The sequence below is a fragment of the Corvus brachyrhynchos genome, unplaced genomic scaffold (assembly GCF_000691975.1).
Source record: "Corvus brachyrhynchos isolate BGI_N302 unplaced genomic scaffold, ASM69197v1 scaffold229, whole genome shotgun sequence".
In the NCBI taxonomy this organism is placed as follows: domain Eukaryota; kingdom Metazoa; phylum Chordata; class Aves; order Passeriformes; family Corvidae; genus Corvus; species Corvus brachyrhynchos.
In genome coordinates this window covers 7718389-7739755 of record NW_008240042.1, presented here as the reverse complement: position 1 = coordinate 7739755, position 21367 = coordinate 7718389, and the positions used below count along the sequence as shown (strand labels likewise).

Below are 21367 nucleotides of genomic sequence, written 5' to 3'. Positions count from 1 at the left end.
GCAACCTCAAGACCTTGGGATAACTAGCTGAGACATCTGGAGCACAAGCTCTGTTTTCCTCCATCCTGCCTGTTGCCATGAATTATGGGAGTAGAAACAGGAAAAATCAAACAGATCAATACCTGGCTCCAAGCTGAGTGTCCTTGAAATAAACTTCACCATTTCCCCCATCCCATGTTGTAACGTGCTTGCGTTGGATATCCAGCCTGTTTTCTGGGTGAACCTAAAAATCTAGGCAAAAACTGGGAAAGAGGTCAATGAGAGAAAGATGAGAAAAGTATCACAGCAACATTTTTGTGCTAGAGTTGGTACTTAGTCAAAAATAAGCATAAACACATGGTAATTTTGACTAAAAGTGTTATGAGTGGGTTTTTTTGTTTAAGATGCAAATAACTTGTTTACTTATTGAACTCAAGCTTCCTTTTTTCTCCCTCATTTAGCAAAGTACAGTCATGTTGTTAAACAAAAACTTCATTCTTAGCCTTTTAAGTATTAGCAGTTTGACTGGGCCATGGTGCCTCAAAATGCTTATTGTGATGTACTGTAGAAAGGGTACTGTTGCTGGATGTTATACAGGGGTTTGCAAAGTCAAATTCTCAGTTGCTCAAAAAACCCCTCATAGTTCAACTAGTAACAATAGGACCTCCACCATGTTAGTCCTCCATATAACACAGTGCAGAGTTAAACCCTTAAATCTGCTGTCACACTGAAGAAAGGTCTCTAGACTGCCCAGAGAAAGCAACCATCTTTCCTAAAAGCACGAAGACAGCATACTAGAAGAGCAATGCACACAGCCTCAAGAGCACAGAATCCACTTCAATGATACTAATTTATCAAGGAAACTACACTTTTTCTTCAAAGAGAAATGTGGGGCCCCACAGAAATGTGAAGAGCCCCAGGTATCTTCAGAGCTTACAAAGGTGAATGCCAGGTACTTGCTCTGAAGGATGAGACCATTTTTTGCTATTAGCACCAAAAAGCACCACAATTCCATAGCTAAAGTAAACCCAGGCACAGATGTATCTGCCAGTCCTTCAGGATGCATTTACAGTGCAGCAACACAGCCCCTGGAAGAGTTGCTGTAATTAGAACCCTCAGGGCATCTCATCCAGGGATTGCTGAGGTCCACTGCTTGCCTGATACATCAGAAAGTGCTTAGGGAGTCTCAGGCTGCCCCACATCATCCCATACCACTGACTGAGGGAGTTGACTCAATGTGTTACAAGAAGGGTCAATGATCAAGCATTTCTGTGACAGCAGCTTTACACCATAGAGCAGTGCTTCAAAATTGAAAAGATACTCTTGCAGCCATTTCTCTTCCCACATCACATCCCTTCCCCAGAAGATTAGGCATTAATAGACTCACCCACATTGTCTTGCATATTGATTATTTTGATTCTACATTATGAAAATACAAGAGATGTGCTTGAAAGACTTAGTGAGCATAAGGCAGGACTTGCTTTTTTTTTGTTTAGAAAGAAAAAAAAAAAAGCTTGCTTTCCTAAGTCAAAGACACTACTTCCTGGTTTGCTACATATATACAATTGTATGCACAATTTTCTTTATCTACATAGGAGAGAAACAAATGGCTCCTCTCCTTGCCCTTCTCAGGGTGCCAGACAGTTTCAAGTATGACATATCTTGAACAAACAGCACAATTTTTATGGTGACAGATGGAAATTGTCATTATTTCTATAAATATTTAAAGAACCTTAAACAATTTCTATGAATATTTTGCTGCTTTATAAATACCTTAAGTAATTCACTTTCTTAGTCCTTAAAATAAGGACTCAGCACCCTTGATTATATTCCTTCTGAACAGGAAGCTGCTGTGGCTCCTCTTTTTCTACATGCCAGATTTTAAGAATACGTATGTAAACTCACACTCATGATCATGAGGTTTTGCACTGGGAAGCATATCTCAGTTTCAGTGATACAGCATAAAGTGAATTTGATCTTTTATGGACTAAAGGCTTGGTGTCTGACATTATGACACATGTAGAAGTGGGGTTTGGGAGCTGCACAGAGTCTGCAGTGATCTTTCATTATGTCAGAAGCCAGAAGGCTAAAACCACCTGGATAAATTAGATTCCCATATGGCAGGTCCAAATAATATGATGTGACCCAGTGGCCACATGCCCCTGCTGCTGTGGAACAAGCTGCAGCTATTTCAGAAGAAAGAATTTGACATTACCTGATACCACAGCACCAAGGTCAGAGCACACATTCCACATGGGTCAGGACATATGTCCCCTAACTACTTAAGCTAGACTGAAGTGACATTTATTTAAAAGAGACTCCCATAGAAAGGGAGGGAGGGAAATTTTTAAACCTGGGATAGTTCTGTGTCTAGTTTAAAGAACAGTCCTCCAGTTTGCATGGAGGCTTTAGAACCACATCTGTGCATAATTGAAACACAAGTAAAGGAAATCATAGGTTTGTCCTGAAGTAGCCTGCCTAAAACAGTGCAATTTTGATTTCTCAGCAAAGGAAAAATATTCCTCACTGGGGCAATTAGCATAAAGGGCTGACTGATTGTGTCCCCATACACAATTTAGGTTCAAATTACAGATAAAGAAAATAAGATTCAGCTTGCATTGCCAAGAAAAAAGGCACTTCTTGGGTCTGCTGGTGGTCAGCCTCCACTGTCCAAGTTCTTTGCTGATTTTATAAGCTAGCTACTGTGGAAGGCAACCCATGTCCAGCCCTGGCAGGGTTTTCTGAGATGCAGGAAAGAGATTACATGACAAGGATCTTCGTCAGTGTAACTTCTAGACAATAGGCTACAGAAACAGTTCCTCAAGGGATTTCATATGCAGAGTACAGAACAGTTAACACAGACAGAATTGTCTCTGAAAACTACCAAGACATACAGCTCCTCCTCAAGTGAAAGACATTTGCTGGTTAATTGAACCTAATTGAATCCCTTCCCAAGCCAGCACAGGAAGGCCATCTTAGTACAAACCATCCAAAAGCTGATGGGGGTGGAATCACAAATCCTTCAATTTTTGATTTCCCATTTACCACTGGATTAGCTGAACCACAATGTCAGCCACTACTGACCACTACACATTTTCCACTAGATTATAACTCAGTGTTTGGAATAGATTAATCCCTTAAAAAGACAACAAAAATATGTTAGCTGTTGCCAGCAAACACCAGCATGTAAAAAAGCAGAGAACTGAACAGACCAGTGCGTGCCATTGCTACCAGGGTAACACAGACAAGACAAGCACTCCCTGCACCTCCCTAAGAGCTTCCATAGCCAACAGATTCCTTTCAACAGTTACCTTACCAGCTCTACCAAATACCAGTTTATACAATCACACCTCAGTGTGAGAATGCAGGGCTCAGGGGGGAAAGTGTACTTCTTGTTAAGGTGCTTCTTTCTTTCATGCATCAGTGTCCTGAAGTCACTATCTTTTTACCTACTTCTGAGCCATATACTACAAATATCTGCATTTTCTCAAGTTTTAAGTGCCTGACACACACGAGTCACAGAAAGTTCTTTCAAATACCCTTCAGTGGAGATGATTCCCCAATTATTTATCAGATAACTATGCTGATAACTCATGGAGCAGATTTAGGGATCTCACTAGCACTCAGTTCCCAGAGTTTTGATATGCCATCCCATTGCTTATCACCGACAAGCCTGATTGTGTCACTTTCCCCCTTTCAAATTACCTTAAAGAGCCCTGCTAGCTCCTGTAGTCAAACCTTTTTTCCCCTCTGGGAAAAGTGCATCCCATCAGGTGTCAGTAGACCTTCCCAAGGGAGGATGCCACAGGAGTGATCTATGGGCATGTGTGTTGGTGTAACATTTTCTTTCTCTCAGAATTTTTTCTGTTCTTCCAATCAAAACAGAAATACCTGTCACGAGGATATACCCCCAGGAATTTCCAAAGGAGAAAAAATGTCACCAGGTTGCTAGATCTGAGATTTCCTTTACTGAGGGTACACAAATGCTTACTAATATCAGCCTTAAATTTCCACATTCTAATACAATTAGAAGGTTAATTATATTTGAAAGAGTAGGACAAGAATATTACATTTATAAGTGAATTTCTAATTAATTTATAATCACTCTTGAAATAGGGTATAACAGTCATTTGCTCAAAGCTGTCCACCACTAATTTAGATGTCCTAGCATACCACATCCAGCTTCTAGTTGTTGCTCTGAAGGAGCACAGGTCTTCATTTTTACTTTTATTTTTTCACCTCCTTATCTTGTATAGATCCATAGGCAGAGCTGTTAGGGCCAATCAGACACTTGGTACAAGCAAACCAGGCAAACAGTCCAAGTGGAGAGTGGGACAGAAAAGGAAGTGGGATTCCATGAAACAGTGGAGCAATCCAACAAAACTGCTACTGAAATAAGATACCATGGTTTTGAGATGACTATTATATAACAGCTAGGCAACAGAGGTAGGATATTAGCAATTGAAGGAGATGAAATTAATATATAAAAATACTTGTATCATTGCCAGAAAGCAGAAGGGCAAGCAGTGTCTGAACTGAGCAGTCAACTCAGCCTTAGAGTCAGTGTCAAGAGTCACTGGTCACTGGGGCAGCACTGCCTTCTAGAACTACAAGATGAAGTTCTTTTTCAAGGCATAACCTGAGAGTGTTTTCCAGATTGTTTCAAACAGATACACCAGATTTTAGTTCTGAATTTTTTCCTTGGAGTTTGCCTTTCAGTTCAGGAACCTGAGAGCAATATCAGAGCTGCCAAAGTCCCATTGAACTTAATTTGGATGTGTGAAAACCTTTTAAAAGGACCCCAGTTACTCTGCATGATGCATTGCCTTTTCCATTCTATCAGCTTTTCCACCGGTTATGAGTTAAAGACCTTCCTTTCACAGCAAAAGGAGATTTTCATTCTGCTTTCATTAATCCTGTTACAGGCTATAAGCCTTTTGAGAAACGGCATGGGTCAATACCTAGCAGTGCCACCTCTGAGTCCATACAAATTGCTTTATCACAGCAATATATTGCAGTGCTATGGTTCCAAGACTCAGGCTCTTAATTTAACAGCTAGATTACTCCCACTACATATGACAGTTTTCTTATGTCTTTTCACATCAGACAAACAAGTGACACTGTCCACATGGTTGAATTAATGCTGCATTTTGTGGACTACTTCTTCCTTAGCTTTATGTAGTGGTGCATTTCCATAGAAACTAATAAAGAAAATTGCTTACTGCATATGCACTTTAGCTGATGCTTCTCTAGTTCATACTTTTTTAAGTCTTGGTGCAGCTAAGACACTGAGTTGCCTTAGCTCCCCTTAATGGAGTGGAATGCATAGAAAATTCCACAGTTAGGTTCCTCCTACTCCAAGATCCTATCACAATACTTTTTCTATCATCTTCTTATCTAGTTTGGTCTGCTTAAAAACCTAAACTTAGAATCAAACAGACATGGGAAGAATTGCACCCCCGCAGCAAGAAAGCAAAAAGGCTTCAAGAAGGGGTAGTAACAGCAGGTTCACAATGGCTCACCTATAAAATTTTACATTAGATTTTGTATGTGCATGTCCATGGGTAAGAGCAGACCACAAATTTGGATGTTTTTCTCACTTGGGTCTTAAAAATCAAGAGTCTCAGACCTTAAGCTAACACAGTCTGGAAAAAAAAGGCCAAAACCAAAAGCAGTAACACAGAAGAAATAACTACCCCAGGACTACACACCAAGTTACCACACACACCTAGCAGAATTAAGAACACAAATTCACACAATTTATAGATGGAGCTCTCTCCATTAAGCCATGTTAAGTAGCAGGAGAAATATCACATTGACTTCAGTAGACACCATTCACATTTCAAAATGAAAATCAATTTAATAGGAAAAGAAATATAACAGGCAAGTAATTATATACTGGCATAACTTCTAGGCCCATAAGCATAACAAACTAAGGGATTAAACACAACCCAATGTTACTTAGTGAGTGCAAAAACACTGGACTCCACAGCATAACCACCTCCACTGAACAAACCATAAAAAAAACCCCAAAACCAAAAACCACAGGAATGCATGGACTTACCAAGCACTTTTTCATCTGGTTTCTTGCAGCATCTTTTACGCAGACAACTCTTGAATTTGTGCATTCAAATCAAGTAAAGAGCCTAAAGTACTATACTCTTAAACCCAACTAACCAACCAAACAACAAAAAGACCACATAAATCAGATTATGCCACTCACAGCAGCATTGTCCTACCCCAAAACACACATCCACTACCTTTTTCTAGGTGTTACTCACCCCAAACCTCAGCTACTAATGAAAACAATAATTGCCTTTCCCACCCTTACCTTTTAAGGCCTGGTACTTATCTCATCACCTGGTAATTAAATTAAGCACAGGTGAAACTCAGTTCTTAATGTTCCCAGTGTCTGAAAGGGGTCAGCATAGTTTAGAATACAGATAGAAATTTGTAATAAAGGGAAATATGAGAAAAGGAAAAAAGTGAAGGGTGGAAGGAGGAACAGATTAAAATAACAAGTAATTTGGAGCAATATCTGCATCTAGCCAGTGCTGCAAGCAGGGCTGGTATGCAGCAGCCTAAGGGTAGATGCTGATTCCTCTGACACAAAAGTATTTCACGTTTGTCATCAAAAGAAGTGAAATCGAGCTATGCTGACTATTAGAGCTCTTCCAACACTTGAAAAATCTGAGAGATCAACTCCCTTTAATTTCATATCAGTATTTTTTCAATCTGAAACTATGTTTAAGCTTAGCTCATTCTCTTATATGCAGTTTTTCTAAAGTGACAACATTCATATTATTTTTTGAGTTATTACAACATAAAATATTATGAATTATAATACATACAAACTAATTGAGGAATTACTTTGCTGTCTGATGAATATTGTTTTACTCTCAGTAATCAGTAGCATTTGAGGTATTTCTGTGATAGGGAATAAATTCCTCTCCCATTGTTTCATAAAAGAACGCTTTACAAGGAAGTAAAAAACCATGTATAATGTAACCATGAAAAAATCCTCAGGCACTTTAAAGACCATCACAACCCAAATACTAAGGCTTCCATCATTTTGGACACACTCAAGCTTCATAGAAGTGATGTTATGTGGGAAAGCTTCCTTAGCTCCCAAGCACTTTGTATAACCTGTGCTAATTTCAAAGAATCTTCCGTTTTCCACAACTTGCATCCAATTTGATGTTTCTTTAGCCTCATTTAGCAGAGGCCTGATAGTACAGTAATTTAAATTCACAGAAAAATATCAGATAAAAAACTTTTATTTCAGTTTTATTTTTCCTTGGAAGATTATATATAAAGTTATAAAGTCAACCCATTCAGCTTCATATTCCTGCCAGGGACTGAAATGCTCAAAAGAATTACCATAAACAGCACTGAAATGGTGCAGCTATTCAAGAGTGGATGGTAACAGGAAGAAACAGCTTAGAGTGGGACATTATTTTAAACAGTATTACTGAGAGAGTAGCAGGCATCTAAGTCCTGTGAAACGAGCTACAGCCATCTCTAGATGAAGAATTGGAAGCCAAGCTGAGGCTTTCAAAGCAGGGACCGAAAATGGTACGCTGGTAGTGATGCAAAAAAAACCCCCAAACCAACATCCAGTACCCCCCCAAACAAATAAACCTCCTGGTCTGAGAATGCAGCCCAGAAGAATTATTTACATGCAGGCAAAAGCTGAAATGGAACTCAGTTATGACACGATGAGCTAACACTTTGGTCTTCATGCTTCTTTTATTTATATACTACTGTCAGTGATGAAAAATACTTTATAGCCTTACAAATGTGAAAGTTTGCTTATTTCTTCTATATTTGAATTAAAGTAATATTAGTGATTTTTCCCTTTGAAGGTGAAGACATATCATTTAGATATGCTGTGGGAAAAATGAAGCAAAGTGGAGGAGTGTTTTATAGCATCCTTAATTGAAACACTGGGACGGACAACACAAAAATACACACATACTATAAGAGCAAAAGAATAAAGTGGTACAAGATGCTAAAGAGAAGAAAAACAGAAGTAAAGCCTAATTTTATTTATGCACATTACTATTTTCACACTAAGAACAACTGTGAAGTGGAGTAGGGAATTGAGAAATGCTGTGTAAGAAAAATTATTTGGATACGCAGGAAATAGTGTAATAAAGAATTTGCAAAATACCAAGGCAGAATGGATTTTTTTTTCCTGCAACCCAGTAGAACTTTTGTAGATAACCTTTAGATTTTATAAAATGTTCTGAACAGGTGTTTGTAATTTATTATTAGCACAGTATCAAATAGCTTCAACCTAGAGTTCTCATCAAGTGATTAAAGGACCTCAGGAAAAAATGATAAGTCTCTTGATCGTAACAGACTGCTAACAGCATTAAGCCATAAAAGAATTAGTCTTTATTAAAGTGCAATATGTATTTCCCAGCAAAAGTATGAAGAAATATCCAAGAAATAAAAGCTATTTCAAAGACAAAACCAACACAGGCTCATCATAGAACACAGGATTTTTATTAACAAATTATCTTTTAGCAGCATGAAAAGAAAAAACCAAAACTGTAAGAGCCCTTTATGTTCATTCCAAATAGGGAAATATATGAATGTGCATCTCTACAATAAGGTTTAAAGTTAAAAGTCCATACAAATATTCAAAAATAACATTTCTTTCCATAAAACATAGAAGGAGAAATAATGCCAACTAAAATCAGGAACAAACAAATGACCATTGAATAATACCAATAGAATCCCATAGTACTGTTTTACAAACTGCCATAACTCTTCAGAGTAATCCACAGAAATTATTTAGCCAGTAATCTGATTTACAAAACCAACAGAATGCTGCTTGATATTCTTCAGAGAGAACAGTGTTCTCATCTAAAGGCTATGTAACTTCTTTCAGTCAGTGCAAAACAACTGAATTTGAAACAATCATATTCTTATTGCACAGAAGTTACAAAACCTCAAAAAAATTAAAAAAAGAACAGAAAAGAAAAAAAAATCAGAGGATATGTGTTACTGTGGTACTAAAGTCAAAGGTTAGGGTTATGCCTTGGCAATTCTTAAATAATACAAAGTATTTGCCTGCTAAATAACAATGAGTTTAACCAATCATGGCTTTGTAGAGTAAAATCACTTAAAATCACTAATGAACTTGTTGAATCAGAACTTAGATATAATTTACAGTTTTCTTTTCAGACCACACCTTGAGGCAAATACCTTCACTATTGCAAATTCTGCTCCAAGTTGATTTTTAGGTTGCCTTTGTGTGTTATCTCTTAGCAAAAATATTCTCTTTTCTTTCCTTTTAAATCTAAGTTACCATCTAAATCAGCAAAGTGGTCCTGGACTGACTGCAGTCTGTTCAGTGAAAAAACTTTATCTTGTCTCCCATAGATCTTCACTCTTAACACTCTTCAGCAGTGCATTACATATACCTAACCTTCAAGTTAATATTCTCCTCCTTTTCTCATCTGTGTTGCTCTTCTAAAGTCTCTAATTCAAGTAATCTCTATGGTACTGCCTATTACATTTAAAAAATTAATTTCAGTAGTATATAACAAATAGCCTTGCTGTGTACTGTTATTAAAATTAAATGGGTGTTTAGCAGCACAGAATACAAAATTCAATGTCTTATTAGTCATTTAATTTTTATAGTGGTCAGTAGTTTTGAAAAACTCCATCCTGGACAGCAGGATATTCACAGACAAGTTCACAATGAGGAAATGATCAGATAAAATATCCAATTTTAATACATGAAACAGAACACTTTTGTTTACAGAAAAATGCCCAAAGCCCCCTAATGGCCTTCAGCAGTATTAAAGAACATATTTTCAAAAATAGTCAGAGTTGTAATCATCTTTTTTTAATTAAAATTTTAATTTTCCCCTAACCAGTGTGAAATTCACATAGGCCAAGCTGCTTGTGGAGACCTTTGTACAAAGGTTTTCTCACAAGAATCCTGATCCTTTATTGGAAAGGAAAACCAAACCCTTGACCCTGTTAACCAAGGGCAGCTCTTGATGTAGGGTCGGGGTCATGACTCTCTCTTCAATGTTTTCTCCTTGTTACCCAACATAAGGGCATTTAGTACCACAGCTGCATGAAATAAAATTACATAAAACTACTTCAGATAGTTAGAGAAGACTGTACAAAGTGCAAGGCTTTAGAGATAGAATCTTTTAATTTTTTTTGTCTGAATTGTTTCTATGTTAGAATGCAAATTGCACTGTTCCACTTACACTTATCCTTCAGATAAAGATAATACCCTGGTAATAAAAAGATGTAAATTCACTCAGATGCTGTTTGATCAAATTATGGAAGTACCCTTAACCATACTTTGGGGTGTTACACGACCATTTTATCTCATTTCTTATTATTCCAATAGATTTACTTTATAAATATTGCTTCAGTGTTATTTCACAGCAAATGGCTCTGCACCACCAGCCCTGGAACAGAAAAAGAGCTATTAATCCATCAGCCTTTACCCTTCCATTAGAGTTTTCTGAGCAACAAAACATCTGTTCTCCTCTTACACAGATTTTTATATCCTGTTGATCCTCTTGCTTAAAAAACATCAGATGCATCACTGATTAAGGACTTTGATTGCTTATATTCTCCTTGTGATATTGATCATCTCTCCACACATTCTGTAGAGCATGTACTAAAACACTTTGTGTTTTTCACACTCTTAACCATGGAAAACAAATAGATTTTCTTTAAAAAGAAATTAATGATTTGGCAAACAAAGCCTAGTGGTATAGCTGGACAAGTGATTTTAATATTAAGGTAGTTTCTTATCTTTTCTACTTTGTGGGGTGTTTGAAACGTACTTATATTTAGATGTAAGTAAGAATACTTTTTATACATTGTACCTTTCAAACAATAAATATGAATGAAATTGTTTACGTTGGAAAAAATATTATTTACTTGTGTTTTAGCTTTTTAAAGAAGAGGAATTTGACTGTTTTATGGGATTGCTTACATGCTTAAATAGTAGAGAATTCTGAACCCTGTTGAAATCAAGTTTAGGTTATAAAAAAATAAAAGCCAGTGTGTTGTTCACACTAAACCCTCATATAAAGTGCAATGACATAATGGAAAATTGAAAATCAATTAAAATTCTACTACTACTGTTGATATCCATATGCATTTAAAAACTGCATTATTAGGGCTTTTTCAATGTGACAAAAGCAGGCTCAAACCTGGCAAGGTATTTGTTTATGTAGGTGCTTAAGTAAGTTTGACAGTTTTTGTGTAGATGTAAGTCAGCTGTGACTTCAGCTCACCAACAGCCTTCTCAGATGGAAAAGGGACATTTTCTGTGAATGCACTGCTTTTTACTACACCAGGAGCACAGCAGTTCTGGGGGAAAATGTTATAACATTTTAATGATGACATATTTTAAATTAAAAAAAAAAAAATCCAGTGGAGCCTTCTCATAGCAGAAGTAACACTGTGGTGCAACCTGTTAATCATCACAACTCCATACCTAAGGGAAATGTTCCTGAAATCCAGAGACACAGAAATGGTCATGATACAGAATATAAGGAGGTACTATTTGCCCACTAGAAAAATCTTCTCAGTGGAGTATTTTCTGTTCTATAACCTCGATGTGGATTTAGAAACAAAACCGATCTGCTACTTGCCACATCCATCAGATTCTCACAATTCCTTCACAGTTAAAATTAATAAGAAAAGGTTTTCCATCCCCGGGAAACACACAGAGACCTTCAGGCAAGTTTCTTGTTGCCCTGCTTTCAGAGCACCAGGATTACTTCCACAGAAATCCTCAACAGCCCTCCCTGTGTGTTTCAAGTACTGGATTGATGGCCCAAAACCCCCAGAACTAGGGGTAATGATTTGCAGGTAATGAAGGCAACAAAACCAGCAAATCCAAAAATGTTTCACAGCTGTACAGAATGGAAGTGACAGCTGTGGCTAATGAGAATCTCAGATTTATGGGAAATTTATTCTGATAAAAGTTTGGGGTTTTTTCATGTCTTTAGATACAGGGAGATAAATTTTAAGTGCATTTTAAAATAAGATTAACTACATCTTTCCAAAATACTTCAATAAGCAAGTTTCTTTTCCACTGACTTCAAGATCCTTGAAGAAGAAGATAATTTAATCCAGATACTTCTCCTAGACTGAAAATACACTGCAAATCTCAAGCTCTTCAGAGAGGATATCCAGTGTCTTTACAGTGTGAGGAGTTAGTATCATATCCCTTACAGCAGAGAAACTCCCACATCCTGGGCAGATCACCAGTGAGCAAGCAAGTTCCTTTACAAGGTTAAAACCAGCACATGGCACTTTTATCTCAAAGAAACCCCCCAACAAGCCAGCAAGGTGTGTTCTGCAGCTGCTGACATTTCCATATGATTTTAGAAGTGCCTTATATAGAACATGCTGAAGTCCATTTAAAGGCAGTCGTGGTCTGCATGGTTTGAGGCTGCTCTCCTGAGGAATCTCTGTCAACTTCTTGCTGGCTAAAGAACACTAAGATACCTCCTGGAAATGATGCTGTGTGCTTCCCCAAGCTGGGAGAAGACCTCCACAGTTACTTTCAATGTACTTCCTCACACTGTACTGCCTGCTTTGTCTAGAACAAGCTTCAAACAGCAAATTCTCCCCCTGAAAAAAATCATCAGATTGAGAGCAGTAGAGGCCATAGAACACATTCATTAGTGCACTCAGATACAGAACTTACCAACATCTTTACAAACATCAACTTTACAAAGATCTGTGAGAAGACTCCCATGGATTTTTTTCTCTAGGTATTTATTTCAAGATTTTGCATTTTGTTAGCTGTTACTCTACTTCATTTATGAACTATGTAGATATACAAAAGGACTTGCAGGGGTTTTTTGCTTTTGAATGCGAAGGAGGGGAAAAAGTGCATTTACCATCGATCATGATCTGGTGTTTTTGTTAGATTAAATATTTTCTAGTCTTTTTTGTGAACCAGGAAATATTTCCAGATTCAGAGCTCTCCTATGCATAAACCAAGACCAGTTGGATTAAAGGCCACAATATCAATCATCAGGTGACTTAACTCGGCATAATCTAATCAATCTCATACCAATCAAACCAGTGTAGATATGGCACAACTGTTAGGGCATGTAAATTACAGTACTGATTTGTAAATAAATACCTTATTTTTATTATTTTGCAGAGCATACTTTGTATTTAACAGTGTAAAGTCAATCAGCACAGACAGAAATCATTACTTTCAAACTGGCTTTTGGGAAAGGGAAAACCAGCAATATTTATTGGTAACAAACCTATAATGACTGTAATGAACCTGTAGGACAAACATGAACATTTTGGTAAGCTTTCAAATGCTTATCTAGACATCACTTAGTCTGGATCTTAGTCTGGATATATATCCTTTCACAATTTCCAGAAAAAAAACCACATAAGGAAAGCCCTTCTAACATTTATGTGGAGGTCTGTGGAATAAAAACCAGTAAGAGCCTGGATTGAAGTAAAGGAATCTAATCTGGCTGTTTAATTTTACATACAGAGGGCTGGCCTGTCTGGAAAGGTGGCAGAAATTTATGTTGCTGGATGTTTTCATTTGCTGCTAAATAGCCTAAATAGAGGAGAGTTTTTCCCTAAGACGTCTCTTTCCAGTATGCCCAAGCACACAGCTTGAGCTTCATTCACATGCACAAGGTATACAAAAAACCTTTCCACTGCTCTGAAAGCCAAACAAAATCAGTTCTGGACAAGTGTTTTCCTTCCATCTCAAGAATTTATGACCAGGGCTGGCCCTAGCGTGTTACTGTATCTTATAAACATGTCCTAGTCAGGGTAAGTCTAGAGCTGATGATAAGCCATTTCAGGTGTGGCTCTGCTAAATTACTAAAAACATATTTAGGACATAGATCTAAGGTTTCTTTTGCCAAATGATTGCTTTAAAAAAATGGGACGGATACTGCTTCAAATGGGAACAGCTTTTCTTTGGGGATTTCCTCCTCCTTAAAATGCCCTCTATCACACTGAAAGACAGGGAACTAACAAGTAATTTTAAGCAGAAACTTTGCAGTTATGCTTTGTTGTACAGAAAGAGAAAAAAAAAAAAAAAAAAGACAGGAAGAAAGGTACATCAATGGAAAAAAACCCAATAAATGCCTTTTCCCCCGGCGTCATGTCTTTGGATATGTACAGCCTTGGAGAAATGTATAAATCATTTTGTACATGGAACTCTTAAAAAACTAGAGATTTTTAGTACAAAGGAATCAATTCACTGCAAGATTGTCCACATGCTGTTGCTTTATGATTTACTATATACACAAGAGGATCAAACAAAGGACCTCTGTTTTACAGTTACTGCTGTACTGTACATTAACATGTGGCTAACACCCTTCTCTGGGTGAGATTTACACTCAGTATTACAAATAACATAGCAATGCTGAAAATACTGATACAAAACAGCTTCAAGATGACATTTTAAAAATATCCCTCACTTTGAACTGTTTTTTTTCCAGTTTTTTAAAGTTTCAGCTCTATAAAAGATTCTCCAAGAAAATAGTAGCATTTAAAATCCTATTTTTGAAGTTTATAGATGGATTTTTTTAATAAAGTGTAATCCAAAAGTCCATTTTCCCAGGAAAAAAAACAACTATAGACACAATACATAACCTAAAAGTGAAGAGGGTATTGGGGTTTGTTTTGTGTTTTGTTTTTTTTTTTTAATGTAGTACAGTACATTTGTGTCCTGGAAAAAACTTCCTTGATTACAGTGTATGTTTAATTTATTTACAGATCTGAAATTGAATTGCATACTTCAGCTCTTGAGATGAGCAATACTGAAATGAATTGTTAGTAAGAATTAACTGTCCTTTCAATCTACCATGACTTTAAGGTATTGCTAAGAAGAAAAAGTGATTCTGAGTAGTGAAATTATCTTATTACTATTTTTAACTTGTTTGGTAGACTTTTAAATTATGAGTTTCAACACAGGACTGGGAGTCTTGAATATCCACAGTTAATTCGGTAAAGCTGTGTTTGCAATTTTTGCACATTCTCTTTTGGCAGTAGCAATGCACACATGAACATGAAGAAATTTGGCAAATATTTGTCTTGGTTCTTATGTATCCATCTTTGGATACCCAAAATTATCACTACAGAATATTTAGACAAAACCTGCTCTCTTCAACATCAGATAATGTAATAAAATTTGCTCTAAGCAAAATAAAATCCTCGATAAACAGAAGCCTGAAATTTCAGGCTGCTGAAATTGCTTTACGGAATATCTGCCAAGCTCATAGCTTATTTTTTTCTTTATCTAAGCAAGATTTGTTAATACAATTTCCTTGTATTAATCCAAACATTAAGTAGTGAAGCAGATACATTTAACACTAGGTAAAATTTTATCTTTAATTCATATCATACACTCTATGTGACTTACCTTTTAAAAGTTACAGATTTTGAGTGGCTACAGATGCTTTATTTTTCATTATATGCCATCTCTGTTAAGTCACAATGGCTTGTTTCTGTGTGTGAGAACGTGCTGCTCCCTTGGCTTCCCTTATTAATCTCCAGTTAAAGAGAGAGGTGACTTGTCTCAGATCTGCCTCAATCGTACTTAAACATGCCAGATCATTTATAAACTACTAACTGCATGTGCCATTACAACTCAAACAGATTACCCTGCATCAGAGAGGTTGTAAACCAAGTGTCATGTTTCATACATGCCACATGTTTGGAGTAACTGGACTGAGATGTTTCCAAGCCTTGAGAGGGGAAAACCGGATCTTATGCTACCAACAGCTCTTCAAGTTCTGTGGTGTGGTCGGATGATTTCATGCTCCCGTGAGACCAGACAGTAAATTAATCTCACTTGTCTGCAACGTGTCAAGACTAAAAAACCCACTGAGCTGGTGTAAACCAACAGGTCCTGAAGTGCAGACAACACAGCCCACAGAAAATAAGATGTAGGCAGGTCATATAGCCTGGGTAATAAGACAATTTCTCTTACTTTAGTCTTTCAGTCATTTTTGGGTTGGGAAGTGAAATGAAATTAGAGGATGCATTACACAGCAGAATGTCACATTGCATCATGAGTGCCACAGTGCCTGTAAAGCACAAAGATCACCACGACTTGACATGTCCCCATAGAACAGAAACACTCAAAGAAATGTAGTTAAATAGAAGTGTGAAGAGGGAAGGGAAGGTTGAGGAAACAAGCTGACATCCTCAGTTTGGGACCCAATTATTGACTCAAATACATGGCGACTCTCTATGAACCTGTTAGAGGAAAATCAGTCACTTCCTCTACTTCTGGCATGAGGCACTCATGAAACAAACATCAGGAAGTGGTAACACTCTGTAAGTGACCACATTTCACCATATTTAAAAAAAAAAAAAAAAAAGTGTAAAAAGAGGGTCCTAAAGATTTCTGGCTCCTTATTTCCCTAATCTCTATGAAATTCAAGAGGGTTTACTAATTACTTACCTATTCATTCTTCACATCTACTTTAACAGTAATATTATTAAACATACAGGTATTATTTAAGATCATCTTCTAGAACTTTAGGGAATGATAGTGACTTATAGATGGGAAAAAATATATTTAGCCAATATTGGCCTAGCAGTGCCAGCCAAATGGTCCCATTCATTAAACCCATGGTGACTTCTGCATGACAAATCAGCCCAGTTGTTGAACAATCTCATTCATCCTTTTGCCTTAGTCTAAGGTGGGAAAATATGGAACCTACAGACAATGTCAAATTTTTATTTTATTTTTTTTTCACATGAAAGTAGCAACAGAAGAGAACTGAAGACAGAGCTCTAGACGAGCTTACATTCCTCTTTAATTAACTCTCCCTCCATGGCAAGAAAATAAGCACCTTGTTAGCCATCTTGTTGACCTAAAGTCTGTAGCTCTGCCGTGTGTAAATTGTGGTGGAGGAAAACGTTTTTTCTGCTGTACATGTGTAAAGAGATGGGTCCCCTCGGGGGCTGTCCCAGTCTCCCTGTGAAGGTGCTGTGCTGCCGAGGCACAGCAGTTTGGTCTTTGGGAGCTCCTGAGAACATGGGGAAGCCGTCGGCCTTGGATGCTGGCTTTGCTGTACTGGGGGCTGCGACAGCCAAACCGTTCTGGGTGACCTCTGAAGCCAGGGTTTCGTACGTGCCTCGGGTGTGCTTGATGACTTCCACGATCTCCTTCTCTTTCAGGAGGCTGCTCAGACACAAATTAGACAGCTGACAGCTCTTGCTTTCATAGGCTGCTGCTTGGTTGCCTGGCAGGCGTCTAAAAGGGTCCTCGGTGGGAGTATGTGCTGACTTTCTGTCCCTTGTGCTGAGATTTTGGCTCACCATTCTGACTGGATATGTAGTCTGGGGAAACAATACAAAACAAAAAAAGTATTAGTAATAGGACACAGTAGAGAAATGGTGTGGAGTACATAAACCACTCCTCACTACACATGAACGGCACATGGGTCTGGCAGATTAAAATGAAACAAAACTCTCAGTTGCTGGTAAAACTTCCAAGGCATTGCTATCATAAAATAGAAGTATTGTTCATTCACATTTAACAGCACTAGAATTGAAAAATGCTTACTGCAGGTAATGATTTGGGCATTTTCCTTATCAAGGGAGGATTTTTTTTTCAGAACATACTAAATAGATAAAAAGTTTCCATGAATTGTAAGCAGATTTTCAAAAGCATTCACATAGTGAAACAAAGAGAATTTTGATCGCATAGAGTTCAACACTTAATACTCTCAAATCCTTACAAAATCTAAAGAACATATTTTGTAAATATCTCCATGACTTGGTTAAGCTTAGAACATGCTCAATTTTCATTGTCCCTTGAATGCAGGTGTTCTGTTGTGTATTTACAAATCAATACATGCCAAAATTCTCTGCCAGAGAAGAGAAAAATTTTATTTCATGCTGCCTGGAAAAAATATAATGTAAGCATGTTACCAACTTCTGACGCTGTGCAAGCATGCATGCATCTGATTTTGTTGAAATGATGGTAATTTATCTGTGCATGGCAAATCAGTTCACTGCAGACTTTCAGTGTGTACCTGGTGCAATGGTTCATACTGTCCCTAGAACACCTGACTGGGGAGGAGATGATGGTACATCTTCCCAGGTAATGGCTAAAGCAACTGGTTAATTTGAAACCAAAGTCCAATTTGGCTCCTTACAGGTTTTCTGCAACAGAACTCTGAAAGGACATAGGAGCAGCTTCTTGACATTTACATTGACATATGGGCTCTGATGTTGCAGAACAAAGCTGAGAGAATAAAAAATATTACCAAGCCTTACAACAGTACTTGGCTAAAAATATTTCAGGATGTTTCCATGATTCCACAGGAAACTCAGATAGATTGTATCAGAATGAATTGTATCACTTCACATGCATTTCTATTTTAGGCAACACAGAAGAATGATACAGTCAGTATTCACAGCTTAAATCCTTTTTTTAGTGCAGGCAGGCTAATGGTCATGATTCCATGCAGAGCCATGTGCAGGTTTGGGTACAAGGATTGCAGTGCATTTAAGGCATCAGAGATGATATTTTAAAAAAAATTATTAGTACTGAAACATCATTTTTCCCCACTTTATTCAGTGCTGATTGCACCCAGATTCATAAATGGGAGTAGAACACTTCAGAAAAACATTACTTCAAGTTTTTACACCTACAGCACATAGGTGTTGAAATGAAATTCCATGTAATTCCTAGCGTATCCTTCTTGGGAGGACCTGTCTGTAAGTTCAAACGCTTCTCATTTTTTTATTTATTATTTATTTATTTCCATGTCAGTAAATATAATCTTCCTACTGGACAAGAGAGTCCAATTTAATGCCCCGTCAAAAATCCATGCATTTATTGTAAGGAATGTTTCCAGAGTTACCATATGTCACCCTATATCTTTGAAAACCTAAAGATCGATACAGAACCTTAGAGGAACTTCATGGTGGGACCTCCAGTCTATCCTGAACTTCTGGTTAACTCCAGTTTATCCCTCTGGAGATTTATGGTCCTTAACCATCTCTTAAGGACCTTCATCAATGTAATCTGTACAGCCTTCTCCACTAAGATTTTTTCACCGTATTACCTTTACTTTTAGAAAAGGTCTTCCTAATGTCTAAACCGTACCTTTCCGGCTTCAAGATCATTCTTTTTCTCTCTCTCATGAAAATGAAGAAAGAATTATTGTTTGATCTTGAATACCTGTTTATGTCTTCAAAGAATGGCTGTCAAGCAACGCCTTCATCCTCTCTGCTCTAGAATAAAAAACTACCACATTGATCTTTTCTCACCAGTCTCATCTGCTAGACTCTGAGTCATTCACACTTGTCTTCTTTACAGATTCCCTTTAGTAATTCCACTGTTTTTTTCTTGAATTAGAAGGCTCAGGAGTACAGTACTCAAGGTAATCCCCCACCATTACAAAGCAGAACAAACACTATTAATCCTATGAAGGACTTCTTCATCTGCTTCTTATTAATTACTCCAGTAGGAGGTTAGTAATTTTATTTGGCAACAGCATGAAATTGTTCATTCATGTTCATCTAGTTGTCCACAATAGTTTCATGATTTTTTAATGCAAAATTATGTCTAAGTGCAGCTGATTATTGTCACCTAGATTTTTTTAATATTGCTTTTTTAACCTGATGAAACACTGTTATGACTGTAGCACTGGGGTGTTTCTTTCCTCTTCCTTATCAAGGTTATATTTCACATGAAATATTTGCAATTTAGAAAATAAATGCTGCGTTTATAGGTCTGGGAAATATTCGCTTCTGGTTGCTGGCTGATGGGGGGGGAGACAATGTGTGTGTATGTATGAATAAATATTTAATAATATATATGTGGTTAGGGAAGGTCTTAGTTTTGTGAAGCTGTAACTTGCTGAAATTCCCCTCCTATTGAATAATTAAACAAATACCAGGTGGCGACAAATTAAGAGCTAACTTACCTACATTTTAAAACATCAGTAGAAATTCAGACTATGCCATCAGAATTTTAAGAAATTGTTTTGGCCCCGTCCCCAGCAATAAGATAATAGGATGGTTAACAAGGAAAGACAGACTCATTCTATCAGATGCATAGTTACGCATCAAATGAGCAGAGATTTTAACAGAAACACTGCCAAAACCCAATACTACTGTTGTTATCTATGACAAATTACTGAAGAATAGCTTCTAATCAGGAAAAGAGAGAACGGTTGTCAGATGGGAGTCAAAATCCACATGAAATCCTCTCCCCTCTCCTCATCCCAATAACATTATTCTCTCTCCAAAATATTGTCAATAAAAAGTCCAATGCTGCTTTGATTTTCATGCAAGTTTGGTTTTTTTTTTGGTGTGATTCTAGCATTGTTATAAAGATTGCAACCTACAGAGTTGAAATTAATTAATTGTTCTTTTGATGAATTCAGATAATTTTGCTTGAAAGAATGCAGTGCAACCAAGTTTTCTTGCTGGTCCATTCTACAGTTATTTAGGATCCTCATGAACTGGTCAGAATAAGAAAAACGTCCCAGAATGAGATGCACAAAAGCCACACATGCCATACCAAAAAGAACCCCAAATCAAACCGACTTTGGACAAACTTAACCATTTATTTTTAACCTATTTCTCCTTATCTTCCTGCAAATGATTAATGCAAAACTTTCAGTGCTGAACTTTCAGGTACCAACCACATTCTCTGAACATTAGACACGAGCGAGCAAAGCCACAATCCCAACGCATCTGTTGGCCAATTTGAAGGCTGAGTCCTTGTCCAAAGCTGAAGGTGGCTTCGTGCCAGTCGTGCTCCAGCCCGGCCTAGAGCAGCTGCAGGGCTGCTGTAAACTGCTGCTTGGCGGAGCTCCAAGGAGCCGATCTGCCAGCTGGTGACTGCTGAAGCAAAAAATCCATTCATCTTTTTCCCTTTTATTTTTCAGTAGCTTAGCTAGAACCAACAATTTCCCTGCCCCAGAAATCCCCAGTGCCACTCTATAGTCTGCCTAACTGTGGACCCAGGAAATGGGTTGCAATTAGGATGCAAATGGGGTTCTGAAATTTCTTTCAAAAGTAGCCCATTTTAAATACGTGCAGAGGAAAGAAAAGGCCCCCTTTGTTGTTTCAAATATGTCTTAACCCTTAAGAAAACATCTAGATTTGAATTTCCTGCTCATATTAAACATACTCACAAGAAGTGCATGCCTTCATGCTTGAGTCTATTTCTCAAAAGGAAAAAAATATTTTATTAAAATCTGATTGGCTGTAAAATTTTTGTAAGTTTGTATCATGATCACTTGTGCTTTAAGGTACATAAATGTGAAAAAGTTCAAAATACTTTACGTTTGATTATTCCACAGTAAATTAGGATTGAACCAAAATGGGAAAGTTAATATTCTTAAAATATTCTTTCCCT

The 21367-nt window shown here is 37.3% G+C and overlaps 1 protein-coding gene across 4 annotated transcripts in view; it reads right to left on the bottom strand.

Moving 5' to 3' along the window:
* Positions 1 to 8468: 8468 nt before the first annotated feature.
* CCSER1 (coiled-coil serine rich protein 1) overlaps positions 8469 to 21367 on the bottom strand; it is a 562152-nt gene continuing 549253 nt past the window's right edge. For 2 of the 4 annotated variants that reach the window (XM_017744239.1, XM_008641317.2), the window contains one exon: positions 8469 to 17325. In XM_017744239.1, coding sequence (XP_017599728.1) covers positions 16840 to 17325 — 486 coding nt within the window. In that variant the 3' untranslated portion in view covers positions 8469 to 16839. The remainder of the gene's footprint in view (positions 17326 to 21367) is intronic. The other 2 variants (XM_017744240.1, XM_017744243.1) reach the window with 2 other exon arrangements.